General features: G+C 41.5%; 2 protein-coding genes across 5 annotated transcripts in view; one reads left to right on the top strand and one right to left on the bottom strand.

The window, feature by feature from the left end:
• Window positions 1–326: 326 nt before the first annotated feature.
• CALML4 (calmodulin like 4) lies at window positions 327–7,408 on the top strand. 2 transcript variants are annotated; one of them, XM_053365651.1, is made up of 5 exons: window positions 327–396; window positions 2,056–2,086; window positions 3,093–3,233; window positions 4,167–4,355; window positions 5,557–7,408. In XM_053365651.1, the coding sequence occupies exons 3-5, from the start codon at window positions 3,167–3,169 to the stop codon at window positions 5,652–5,654; spliced, it is 354 nt and encodes a 117-aa protein (XP_053221626.1). In that variant the 5' UTR covers window positions 327–396; window positions 2,056–2,086; window positions 3,093–3,166; the 3' UTR covers window positions 5,655–7,408. The 2 variants fall into 2 exon arrangements, with proteins under 2 accessions (XP_053221626.1, XP_053221625.1); XM_053365650.1 differs by lacking the exon at window positions 327–396 and adding an exon at window positions 1,813–1,925.
• Window positions 7,409–8,936: 1,528 nt separating this feature from the next.
• PIAS1 (protein inhibitor of activated STAT 1) overlaps window positions 8,937–13,622 on the bottom strand; it is a 52,367-nt gene continuing 47,681 nt past the window's right edge. For 2 of the 3 annotated variants that reach the window (XM_053365645.1, XM_053365646.1), the window contains exons 12-14: window positions 13,161–13,303; window positions 12,535–12,572; window positions 8,937–11,291 (exon numbers count right to left, since the gene is read on the bottom strand). In XM_053365645.1, coding sequence (XP_053221620.1) covers window positions 10,995–11,291; window positions 12,535–12,572; window positions 13,161–13,303 — 478 coding nt within the window. In that variant the 3' untranslated portion in view covers window positions 8,937–10,994. The remainder of the gene's footprint in view (window positions 11,292–12,534; window positions 12,573–13,160; window positions 13,304–13,622) is intronic. The other variant, XR_008327578.1, reaches the window with a different exon arrangement.

Raw genomic sequence — 13,622 nt, 5'->3', positions numbered from 1 at the left:
GGCGGCACTTTGCACATGCTCAGTGGACCACCACAGACACTTCGGCCTTCACCTGAGGCTGCGGTGGCATAGGGAGGCTGCTGCTGGGGCTAGCCACCCTGCGAGGGGCCTCCTCACAAGGGCAGCGGCTGGACGTGATTGGCAGCGAAATGCTGAGGTAAATGTAGGAGGTGTTAAGGTGGCAGATTCAGGGCAGGAAGGGGGCTTTGCTTGGGTGCAAGAAGGGCGGAAGCAGCAGCTCCTGAGGCACCTACGGAAGGGGAGAAGAGAAGCCGGTTAAGGTGGAAGGCAGAGGCGCCAACGGTGATGTAGAGGCCCCTAGTGTAACTGCACCAACAGCAGCTTGTGCGTCATCACAGCGAACAGCAAAGGGTGAATAACAGGACGTGTCCCAAGGTGAAAGACTTCTGGGAAAAGATTTATAATGAGTTGAAAAAAATGTTGAAAAATATGTTTATTAAAAAACCAGAGGCCTTTCTACTTGGAATAATAGGATTGGAACTGCCTAAAAAAGATGTTAGATTGTTTTTGTATGCCACTACAGCGGCAAGATTGCTACTAGCTAAAAACTGGAAATCTCAAGAACTACCAACAGTAGAAGAATGGCAAATGAAGATGTTAGACTTTTTGGAGCTGGCCGACCTGACTGGGAGAATCCGCAATCAGAAAGAAGAGGAATATCAAGAAGATATCAAGAAGATTGGAAGAAATTTAAAGACTATTTAGCCAAACATTGTAATATAAAACAATAGAAGTCACTTGAAAGTATCAAAATGGCTTAGGATTAGAGTATGAATGTATTGTAAAACATTATGGATTTAGGACATGTTGAAAAGAAAGGAAGATAGTTATTTGAAGGAGTTAATTTTATTAGAAAGAGGATATTGGAAAACTGTTACAAGGTGATTCAATGAAATTCAGATAGGGGGGATTTGAGGAAGTCAGTTAACAATGATAATGAAATTGGGTCCTAGAGTAATATTGGTTCATATTTTTGTCTTTTTCTTTTCTTTTTCTTTTTTAGTAATGTAATGTCTTTTTCTTTGTGTGTTGTATTTGTTATACATTTGGAAAATCAATTTAAAAAATTGAAAAAAGGGGTGAATGACAGCACCCTGCAAGGCCCCAGCAGGTGGGTGCCTACGTCTCTGAGCACATAAAGCTAGGGAAAGGTAGGAGGGGCAATTCAACACCCACACACACACCCAACTTTGGTTGAAGCCTGTGTGGAGAGAATTCACTAGGTGTCATGAGAGGAGTGGCCAAGAGAAAGGGTACTTCGTTCCGGCACATTCCAGCAGAAAAAAGCACGATTTGGGGGACCAAATTTTTAAAGTGAGGCCTAAGCATCTGAGGGAATCTCTTGTCCTGCTTTCTTCTGCTGGAAGATTCATCCATGCTAACTCCTAGTGGTTGAGTGACCTCCGCGTGTCCTCCTGAAACAATCGCATTAAGCATTAGCAAATGGGCACTAGTTGGTATTTAAACACAGCATGAGGTGTCTTGAAACCTTTTTGGGATTACCAAGCCTTTGAGGCGCTCTATCATTTGGGGGATTCCAGGGTGGTAATTGCTGCTTTTAGTATGGTGGCATTTTCTAACAACTGTCACCCTTGTTTGTTTGCTTTTGTTTGTTTGTTTAAAAACACCTATGGAGAGGTGAAAAACAGCTTCTAGTAAATCGACATTTCCATGGCCTACTTACTGTCTGTTTAGTAGCTGCTGAAATCCAACACACAGCATGTCCTGTATCCATGACAGCAAAGAGTATTTATTACACCTGCTGCTTCTTGCTACTCGTCGGCACAGGTGGACTTTAGACCTTGACCATACTAAGTCAGACGCGGAAGGCAAAGGGACTAGCAAGCTGGCAGGCAAAAGGAGTGGCACACCCCACTGAAAAGGGCAATTAATACCCAACAATGGTGAATGAAGGGGGACAGAATCTAGCTTGTCTATGTGTGTTGGAGATGACTGGGAGGGTGATGTTTCTTGCTTTGCAGATTACAGTTTAATTTATCAAACTTTCCCTTTTGTTCCTTTTGTGTGTTGCAGGCAAAATTCCTGTCCCAAGATCAAATCAATGGTATGTACCTTTTAAGAAACCACTATTTGCAACTAATTAAATGTTCTTACCTTCTTCTTGTGTGTGTCCTGCTCTGCCTTGGAAGAACGCCAAAGCAGATTTTGAGGAATTCCTTCTAACAAGTTTCTCGTCGAAGCACTGAGGAAGGTCATTTTTACTTAAGTCTTTAAAATATTGGGGAAGCGAGTGCCCACATCTTCACTAGGTATCATGGCACTGATGCCACCATTTAATGCAGGGTTTTCCAAACTTGAGTATCCAGCTGTTTTTGGACTGCTTTCCATAATCCCTGACCACTGGTCCTGCTAGCTAGGGATTATGTGAGTTGCAGTCAAAAAACAGCTGGAGACCCAAGTTTGGGAAACACTAGTTTAATGTTTTTTGCAGTTCTTTATAGACGGCTTGTCTATTGATGCATCTGAAGACAGCCCTGCATAGGGAAGTTTTTTAATGTCTGGTGTTTTACTGTGGTTTTATAATTTGTTGGAAGCTACCCAGAGTGGCTGGGGCAACCCAGTCAGATAGGCGACATATAAATAATTACTACTGCTACCTTAGAAACAGATAATAAAAGAAATAACTTCAGCTACCAAGAACCGCTGCCTGTTCTCAGCCACAAAGTCCTTGTTGATGTGAAAAGTGGTTCCTCTGCTTTTCAAAGGAAGAGTTGCTGTTTTACCTTGAAATGGGTTAGCATTATATTATTGTTTTCCTGCCGTTTTGTCCAGTTGTTTTCCAAGTGTTGCTCATGAGGTGGTTATAGTAATCTGAAAAAATAAAATAAAAAAGAAATGATAGAGAGGGACTTGCACTATTTCTAGAAGGTAGCTAGCTTCCATCATCTCTCTTTAGCACTGGCGTGCCCCTCTGGGGCCTCAGTAAGCATAGATTATGGCCAGGGGTGATTGCAGTCCAGAAACATCTGGAGGGTCAAAGGTTACACACACCTCCTTTAGGATGTGTCAGTGAAACTGGGTTTTTTCCTCTCCTCCTTTTTCCTGACTAGAGTTCAAAGAATGTTTTTCTCTCTACGATAAGAAGCATAAAGGCAAGATCAATGCCAGTGATCTCATCACTGTTATGCGCTGTCTGGGCAGCAGCCCCACCCCCGGAGAAGTGGCCAGGCACCTTCAGCTGCAGAAAGTTGGTAAGTAAAGGGTAGGCATAGTCAGCACTTTAATAAACACTCTCTAGTAAAGGCAAGCTGTACAAATTACTTAGATCCCACCCCAGAATTCCTGGTCAGGTGCTTCTTTCCAAGGGTTAGAGAGCTAGTGTGTTTTAATGCTTAAAGCAAGGTTAGCTAAGGTGATTCTCTCCTGTTGTTTTGGAGTCAAATAATCATAGAATTTTAAAGTTGGAAGGGAGCTAAAGAGTTGTCTAGTCCAACCTCCTGCAATGCAGGAATCACAGCTCAATAATCCCTGACAGATAGGCATCCAAACTCTTCCAGTAGAGTCCACCACCTTCTGAGGGAGTCCATTCTACTGTCCAACCACTCAGACAGTTCTTCCTACTGTTTAGTCAGAATCTCCTTTCTTGTCATTCGAATACCTACCCTCTGAAGCAGCAGAAAATAAGCTTGCTCCCTCTTTTATGTGACAGCCCTTCAGATATTGGTAGATGGCTATCATGTCTCCTCTCAGTCCCCCCTTTACCAGGCTAAACATGCCCAACTCCCTCCACAGTTCCTCACAAGGCTTGGTTTCCCCACCACTGCCTGTTCAAACCCTATTAGCATATATGTGAAATTTGGAAAGAAGTTTCCAATGTGCATCACTTTACACTTCTTTACTTTGAATTGCACTCAACATTTTAATGCCCAGTTTAATGCTCAGTTAGGAGAGGTCCTTTGGGAGCTCCTTTTTTCTCCTTACATCTGTGAACCACTTGGTGTCATTAGCAAACTTGCCCAGTTCACTGACCATCCCCAAGTCTAGGTAGTTTACGAACAAATTGAAAACCTCAGGTCCCGATGCTGATGAGCCATGATGGACTGCTTAATCCCTTCCATGGGGCCTGTTAGGTACAAGAAACCACCAATTCAAGCAGACTACCCAATCTATCTTCTGGTTTCCAGACAGGACTGGAGAAATGGATTTTTCAACTTTCCTGACCATCATGTACAGGCAAATGCAGCAAGAAGATCCCAAGAACGAAATCCTCTTGGCCCTGTTGATGGCAGACAGGAAGAAGACTGGATTCATTTCAGTGGCAGAGCTGAGGGCCAAGTTGATGAATCTAGGAGAGAAACTGTCTAAGGAGGAAGGTAAAAAGTTCTTAGTGGAGAGATTCTCTCTTGGCTGGCATGCATTTCTGACGTGTCCCCTCAATCTTAATTTTGCCTCCAGCGAACAGGGTTTTTTTAACAATACTGTATTGATCAGGAGTAATAGGTAAAGGGTGTGCTTACTATGTGAAGCAGAAACTCTCCAACAATTTCCAGGTTATCTACCATCAACCAGATGTTTTGTTGGACTACAATTTACATCAGCCCCTGACAGGAGTTGCAGTCCAAAGTATCTGGAGGACATCAGGTTGTGGAAGGCTGCTTCACAGAGTCTGACTTGAGAGTCGGTGTGGTATAGTGGTTAGAGTGTCAGAGTAGGACCTCGAAGACCAGAGTTCAAATCCCCAGTCAGCTATGAAGCTCATGGGGTGACCCTGGGCCAGTCACTGCCTCTCAACCTAACCAACCTCACAGGGTTCCTGGGATTGAGAACCATGAACACCACCTTGAGCTGCTTGGAGGGAAAAAGTGGGATATAAATACAATACATAATAGCAACAACAACTGCTTATATTTAAAAGCATTTCCTTTCTATTGACATAGCCTTTTCTAAAATATATCCAGTCCCCAGTTTGGTTAATTACTAAACTAATCCTATATTTAGATTGCTCTCTCAGACCCCTTTGCTTTCCCATTTTCAAAATGGTACTTCTCTTAAGGAAGTTATCTAAATTAGCAGTGGCACTGGCTCCCACACTTTTCTTGAGAAAACTGGGTTGACAGCACCAATGTAAATATATGGAGCACCAGAGAGACAGGCGGGTGAGTGGAATAGACACAAGTTGTCAATTTCTGAGACCAACAGGATTGGGAAGGAAAGCTGTTGGGCTTCTGCCTTTGCACAATGTAACCCACCTATTCCTTGAAATGGGAAAACTCCTTGGACCCACTGTAACATAGTTTCACGCTTATTTCACACACAGGTGAAAAATAAAAAAGGTAGACAATAATCTAGATATAATGTACAACTAAACTGACATGCCACAATTACTGTGCAATTGTTTACAGTTACAGATAGGTGTTGGTCTGCCATAGTCAAAACAAAAAATTTTTTTCCTTCCAGTAGCACCTTAAAGACCAACTAAGTTAGTTCTTGGTATGAGCTTTCGTGTGCATGCACACTTCTTCAGATACACAGTCTGAATTGTTTATGGTGGACAACCTCTTCAATTGTTTACAGTGGACAACCTCCTGAAGGAAGCCAAAGTGGGCCACAATGGAATAGTCAGGTATGAAGACCTGGTCCAATCCATCACTCTCCCTGTTGCCGACTACTGAATCATTAAGGAAGGAAACAGAAGGGCAACCGTCGTCCTTGTGGCTTGCAGTGCTCCTTCAGGTGCTTGATGGAACAACTGGGATCTCTCCCACTTACTTGCCTTAAATGCTTTGTCTTTTGGAACCCTCAAAAATATATAGTAGAGATCCAATTTTTCCCAGGCCCAAAGTGTTGGTTCAAACAAACCAGTGGAACTGGGCTTGTATAAAATGGACCACCTATTTCACTTCAATTTCAGTGTTTTAAAAACAAGGTGCCTAGGAATTTGGGTTATTTTTCAGTCCTGTGTTGGTGGGCCAAGAATTTTAAGGTAGCGTACAGGAAGAACTTGCGGGTTATGTACTAGGATTATTCAGCAGGCTTGTGTCTCCTGACCTTGTCAGGAGATGTGTGGTTATTTTCCCTGTATTGAGAAAGCCCATTCAAATCTTGTTTCAAAACAAGGTGGGCTTTAAAAACTAAACAGCACAGCAGGTGCTGAGCAGCCACCACCCACGCAACCAGTGGCTACCACTCTTGTCTCTGGGGGGCATGATCTACCAAGCCAAAAGACAGCCCCCAAGTTGAGCAGATCTGATTTAAGAGTACTTCCAGCACCCACTGGCAGAAATTGAGAGACAGTAGAGTCCAGTTGTGTCACATTTGCGCTGGTTACCTATAGGACTTCTCAACAGACATGCAAACCTCCCTAAAAGCTTTCCTGCTGATGTAAATTTACAGTGTGCAAATTCAGCAACATTTATTCCAGAAGAGACAACGTAATAATGCTTTTTATTACATCTAAAGATGTTTTACATAAACAGGTAACATTCAGTAGGGTAAACCATTTTTTTTCCAATGCATGTAATAAATATTTTCACTTGATACTTTTATACAAACTGACATTGGTCTACTATACATTTTATTTAAAAGCCACTTTTAAAACTTGTTTGGCATGCTGTATGGAAAACTAAGAGAAAGTTAAGGCAATGAATCACAGATCTGAGTTTATGGAATTAATAACTTTTTTAAAGTTTCTGCTTATTTACATATTGTTTTCCCTTTTGTTAATTAGAGCAACAAACAGCAGCACAAGCCGGGGGCCTCTGGCAGGTTCTCTCTCAATAAAAATCTAAGCTCTCATTGAAAGGAAAATAATAAAAACAAAGCAAGACATAATGTATTGTGAAAAAGAAAACACCCTGAAATGTTTAATGTAATGAAAAAGATTAACCACATTAAAAAAAAACAAGGACTAGCTACAAGTTCGGTGGAAGGTTTCTAAAAGTGCCTTCTTCCAGGGGAGTATGGTATATGTTTGATAGGGATAAGAAAATCTGGGAATGCAGTTATGAAAATATTGCAAGACTTTGCAACAAACTGCTAGTTAAGTCTTAGCAAGGTTTAATTTGGTTTTGCTTTTAGGTAAAAACAACAACAACAAACTCTGCATCGAGTAATGCCCACAGAAGTGATTCAGAATCACTCTACCCCTGCTATTATACAAGGATCTTGCATCTGTGTGTACTTGTGTAGACACACACACACTCTCACTCACTTACTCACTCACTCACTCCCCCAAAATTTTTGTACAAAGTGAGACACACATCCAAGCAGCACACATCCCTCTACTTCTCTTTTGGAAAAACAAGGACAAAAAAAAGGGAGCCAACAAGTTATGAAATGCAAGAAGTATGCTTTCCATATTCAAATTTAACAGGATTTGTGTGTTAACTAAAAAAACACCCCTTAACTCCATGTTACTAAAGCAAAATCTCTGCAGTTCTTAAAAATTAGTATTACACTGCAGGTAATGCCAAAATGGAACCTTTCCCCAATTAACTATTATTGTTGGCGAAAAAACAAAACAAAGAACTTAAACACACACACACACTGGCCAGGAAATAGCTTTTCAAAAGAGGTTCCCAGAATTAAATACATCAAAAATCCCCTCCCCGGCCCAAAACCCAAGTTAAGGGAGGCCAGGAAACACTATTCACTTTGAATTGGGAAGATTCATTGTTTTACTTAGTATGAAGGACAGGAGGAGCAGGAAAAGACATATAAAATGGTTTGCTACCTTAAATTTTCAAGCGCTCTCCACATTAAACATTAATTGACTGACCTTTGCCTTGTCTCATTTGTAATGCTTTTAAAGGTCTCATTCCCAAACTGCAAGCACAATGCCCACCCCTTACGCCCACAGTGGTGAGAAGTGTCATTTACCTTATCAGTGAGAGAGAAACATGGAAACCCGTGGGCTCAATGTAGCAGGTACCTTTTAATTTCACAATTAACTGGACTTAAAAAAACTGAACCAGTCCTAGAAGATTCCTAGTCTTACACAGTTCTAGATCTTTATCGAGCATCCACAGGCTAAGAAAGAGGATGGGCAAAATCCTCCCCCACCCCAAACACCATTCAGGCAAGTCACACTGAAGATAATTGCACTCTCAGGCAGTTCCCGTTTACTGTAAAGCACAATATTACTTCCAGCATTCAAACACACCAAACAGCACTGAAAGCAGAGTACGGCGTTCCTTGAAGCCTGACGAATTGTTGGAAAGTCTCCTAAAATTCTGACTCGACAGTTGTTTTGTCAGATGTAGAAAAATCTCGACAGACATGCAGATAAAAACCATTTGAGTTGCAGTAGATACATTTGGTGAGTAGTGGGGAGCCTTGCGTAGATGCTGTAGCCAAGTGCACACTTATATATGCTTGCATTGCATGACAATAAATGGGTCATAAATACACTCAATTGCAGCCCATCATCTGCATGCACTTGACTGTACCACATATTCCAGGTAACAATATAGGAAGATGCCTCATACTGAGTCAGACTATTGGTCCATATAGCTCAATATTGTCAACACTGACTGGTAGCAGCTCTCCAGGGTCCCAGGCAGGGGGCCTTCCCAGCTCTACATGTTGGCAGAGATTGAAGCTGGACCCATCTGCATTCAAAGCAAGCTACAAGACCCATATCTTACAATGTATTTAGCAGGTGGTACCCAGACTCACGTTTAAGTGCCTGATAAAAAGCATTCACCTTAAGCTAAGAAGCAGAGCATCAGCTACAGGGTTTCATCAGAACACTTGTCAATTTTGACTCCTGCAACTACACTGTGACCAGACTTTCCAAAGTTAGCAAATCTCCAATTGTTTCAGTGTTTGGAATGATCCTTCCAATTGCAACAAAATGGGACCACATTTTATATTAAGTTGAGCCAGTTTCATTATACTTTTAAAAAAAGAAATCAGTTTCTGATGCCTCCAAGCTAGATTGAACTTAGAAAGGATTCCTCTTTTGTGTTCCTTTTATTTAGATTTTACTGACATTTAATAAATTATAAACTAGTCGAAGGAAACATTTCAGCCAGACAGTAATGGAATTCACATGCATGAAACAGACACACTGAGACACACACACAGAGAGATCTATAAATACATATATACACACACATATACATATGAACAAACATTTTAAAAATTCAAGTCAGCTTTTAAAATGGTGAAGGGGACATTTGAAAACCCACTTAGAACATTTATACTGTCTCTCAATTAGTTGAAAAGAAATGATTGTTTCCTATTAAAAAGTGGTGGCTTGATATCAATGCAAAGTTTATCTTAAAAACAATTTTGAAAACAAAGCTGGGGGGACAAGATACTAACTTCTGCAGCTATGGTTTAAAGAAATCGCTAACATGGTCTTTGATAAAGTATAGCAAAAAAAGAAAAAACTACAACCAACCCTGCCACCTCCCTCCTTCCTATCCATTCCTGATTTGTTGTAAACCTAGATTTTTAAAAGCTAGCTATAAAGTATTTTCACAGCAGAGAGCAGATCTGCACTCCAATGAGGGCTCTGGGATACATCAACATGGCTGCTTGGCCCTCCCCTTCTTTCTCCCATGTACTATGAACAGTTTCTCTTTCTCTCTATTTACATGTTCTGTCATTTAGTAAAAAAGGAAGAGTTTAAATAATCCCCAAGCTGGAAAAGACTCTTTCCTAACTAATCATACAGGTTTCAAGGTAGTGGGGGGGGGAAGGACCCACAAACACTAAAGGGGAATTAAATATAGTTTCACATGCTCAGTTAGAAGAAGCCAAAATCAATCAATAATTATTTTGAAGCCAATAAGCAGGTAGGGGGATGGATCACCCTCAAGATTTTAACAAAATTTTGGTAAATTTGAAGGAAAGGGGGAAGGACTTTGAACTTAAAAAAAGAGTTGTGTGGGGTTCGGCCACTAATATAGCCCAATCTGATGCAGGTTTGTTCTGAAGCACAAGTGCGTAGGATTGGAGCCTATAGTTCAAATATGCTTGCAGAAAGGACTCTGCATGCTATTTGTCATTATCCGCTGCAAAATACATCTTTTTCAAATTATATCATTTCATTTAAGTCCTGATAGCACAGTACGATGTAGGAGATTCACAAAAGAGATTTTAAAAGTCCCGGGGAAGGAAGTTTGAGTGTTAGGCCAATGTCGAATGACCTCAAGAAAGCAAGTCTTTAACACAGAACATTTAACATACAAGAAAGGATCACCAATGCCGTTATGGCGGCAGAATTTTAAGAAGCCATTTTGCCTCATGCAAAAGCGGAGAGACCTTCCAATGGTAATGCTTCAACATGCAGGAGTGTGGGTATTTTTTCCCCCATGAGGAGAACTGATGAACACACAAACAGAACAATATGGTGTCTGGTGAAGGAACAGGGAAGGTTCCGAACAGATGTTCAGAACCAGAAGGAAGAGGGGAAAGAACATTCCAAGAAGCCACACAACCAGTTTAGCAGGCAGAGAATGCTGTGGAATTGACATAAATTACAAAGAAAGAGAGAGGGCCTGATCCACTGGCACAAGACTAATTCATTTCAATGGTGCTTGTGCAGGAAAATATTCCCAGAGGATTGTGCCCTAAGGAGGAAAACCATTCCCTCCAGTTATTGTGGGTGCCATCTGTCTTCCCTGGAACTAGAAGCCTCCCAGAACTTTTCAAAGCTTCAATCACTCCATTACTTTTCCATTAATATCACTGTGAAGAAACAAAGTGATGCAGTTAAAAATCAAAGCCTTAAAACAAAGGAACACTCGAGACAGAAAGGGTGGTGTAAAATCTTCCGTATCCAAAAATCTAGGTTGGGAGCTTTTGTCATTTTTTTTTACCAGTCAAACCATATTTTGTTTATATACAAAAGTACAACTGAAAATATAGTTTTGTTCTCTGTACATATCTTAATATTTTTTCCCCTACAAAAAGGAAAAGCTCGTCTGCATTTCTAAACAAAATAAGATAAAACAAAACCCCAGATCTCTCCTCTAGCTAGTCCAGTGAAAACTCAACAAGATTCAGTCCAAGGAAATGATATCCGGCATGACGCCAAAGAGAGAGGCTGGGTCTGTGTTACTTCTGTTGGCCACAGGGTGGCCATGGGTCTCTCGCAGGCTGTTGGAGGACACGAGGCTGCTGTTGCTGCCGCTGTTGCTGCCGTTAGTGGCTGGAAGGGTGGCACTCCCTCCTGCGTTCAACTGATCCAGGAACATCTGAGACGAAGCATAGGGGAAAAACCGGGAGTGCAAAAGTTCTGGGTCATCTGAAGCAGACACGGCGGCGGCTGCAGCGGCCAGAAGAGAAGTGCTATAATGCTGGAGATGTGAAGGAGGACAAAGGGCAGCTGTGAGGCACTGGAGAGCAGGTTTTAATAAACGGTACTCATACATATTTTTGCTACTACTCCACTGTTTTTATTTCACGCCCTTCACCGTAAGGGTGGGTTGCAGCAATATGCTCACACAATGATAAAGACAAGTAAAACCCGTTCCAAGCAAAACCAGCACAGTATAGATAAAACAAAAGAGGTGGGTCCACAAGGGTTAAAAGGCCAGGGGGCTACAGGCCAACGAAGAGGGGATTCCAAGTACTTATGAGCAGCTCAGTTTCTTTCCAGAACTGCCACTGTTACAGGTTACAGGTGCCATGTAATAATACCTGCTCCACATTTGTAAGAAACCTGTATTTTAATATAGCAGCACCTACACTTTGGAACTCCCTGCCAACTGACATCAGGCCGGTGCCCTCACGGTATTCTTTTTGGCACCCGCTAAAAACATTTTTGTTTTGGCAAGCCTACCCAGACATGTAGGATATTGGTGCATGTTTTAAACTGGTTTCTGATTGTTGCCGATTTTGTTTTATTTTTGAACGTTTTAAACTGCTTTTACTATTGTAAACCGCTTTGATACAATTTATACACTCAAGCTGTGTATAATTTTTTTGAAATAATAACAAATAACAAATAAAAGGGTCATCAAAACTCCTGCATGCAGATCACAGGCATGTTGGATTTGTTGGGTGCAGTAATTGGACAAAGAAACGAGTGCCCCAAGAATACTGGTTTTCTGCGGTCACGCTCTAGGAAAAAGGTCAGGCTCAAGGTTTCACTGAGAGGATTACTGAAATCAGGCAAGGCAGTATAATGGGGAGGAAGTGAGACCTTGACTGTGGGGAGAAGCCCCACTTCCTATTTACTGGACTTTACTGGCAAAATGCACGCAGAGTCCTTTAGCATCTCCTCAAAGAAGAAAAAGACCTGAATGCTTTTTAAAATAACAAGTTAAATGTTCAGTTTTAAGCAATACTTTTGCAGTGCAATCCCAGTTGTGCAGGCTTGCTCCCCTCAGTGATGGAAATCAATGCTAGAATAATGTATTCTGGCAAAGATATTCTAGCACATCAAAAATAATTTATAATACTGCCTGGTGGTTTCAGCCACTTGACATTTTCAATTTGGGATACTGTATTAAGAAGAAATTCTCCCTATATTGGATCAAAACTACTCCCCTTTGTGACTGTTCTAGAATCATTTCCTGCCTCCCATTAGCAGCTTACCTGATTGTCTCCTGGTAAGAAAGAGAAGAAATCCAGTCCTATGAAAAAGGCAAAATGAAACAGGTTCATTTTCTCAAAACACACACCCCAAAATCAAACAGCTTTAAGCAGAATATAGCACAGATCCTCATCACTCTTGCTTAGCCTCCAGCCTTCCTCAAACAGTGCTTCTGTTAAACTAACCTACGCAAAATTATGTCAGGAAAAAGAAAAACATGTTAAGTATGTTGGTTTTTTTGCTATAAACCTTTGGTGACAGGCCTTGTGAAGCCATGAAAAGGGACCAAACCTTGTAAGGCCCATGCTCTGTACACCTTAGATTGTGGGCTCAACCCCCAACACTATCAGTTTAAAAGGACAGTAGTAACAATGTTGTGAAAGGCTCCATCACTCAAGGCAAATACCTCACACTCAGTAATGTGGTGGCTGCTTCTCTACTACTAATTACAGTAACTAATTCGGTTTATTCCACCCAAAGCAGCCCAGGGCAGCAAACATATCACTAATATGAAATATGTTTAAAAGCTTTCTGAAAACAACTGAAACGTTCTTAAACAGTTAAAATATCCAAACAATAATTTCAGGTATTATTATTAGCTATGACGTTTGTCCCGTCAGAAACCTACCTTGGAGGTCATAAGGCATGGGTGTCATATGGAACGGGTGTCTGTAGTCTTGTATAAGTGACGTGTTGATGTAGCTTGTGTCAACAGCCGGAAGGCTCGGGGTTCTTGAAACAGGAGAGACTTGATGCGGCATACTTGAAATGCTAAGAAGCAGAAGCAGAAGCCTGAGTTTAGAAGATGGGGCCTGCAGACTCCTCCTGCAGTATCCCAAACAGACAGAACCTGGTGTTCAGAGCTGGGCATTTATGCTCCTTTCACTTCATGCTTTCTGATAAATGTTTGATGCGGCTAGATTTTGCATATATACTACTGCCACGAATAACCCTGAGGTTCTCTTGCAAAGTCCTTTTCACCCTGCCTTTTGCTTTTGCACCTCCTGCTTGCCATCCTGATGCCCACAATTCAGAACGTAAGAACATAAGGAGGGCCTGCTGGATCAGGCCAATGGCTCACCTTGTCCAG

Source organism: Podarcis raffonei, chromosome 14 (genome assembly GCF_027172205.1).
Source record: "Podarcis raffonei isolate rPodRaf1 chromosome 14, rPodRaf1.pri, whole genome shotgun sequence".
NCBI classification, from domain to species: domain Eukaryota; kingdom Metazoa; phylum Chordata; class Lepidosauria; order Squamata; family Lacertidae; genus Podarcis; species Podarcis raffonei.
Note: the sequence above shows the minus strand (reverse complement) of the source record. Positions and strands in the feature narration are given on the sequence as shown.

What these genes read in the sequence shown, in the direction of transcription:
- CALML4 (XM_053365650.1), top strand. An exon ending in CCTTCAGCTGCAGAAAGTTG is followed by an intron (nt 3,234 to 4,166) that starts GTAAGTAAAGGG and finishes TCTGGTTTCCAG; the next exon opens with ACAGGACTGGAGAAATGGAT. An exon ending in GAAACTGTCTAAGGAGGAAG is followed by an intron (nt 4,356 to 5,556) that starts GTAAAAAGTTCT and finishes AATTGTTTACAG; the next exon opens with TGGACAACCTCCTGAAGGAA.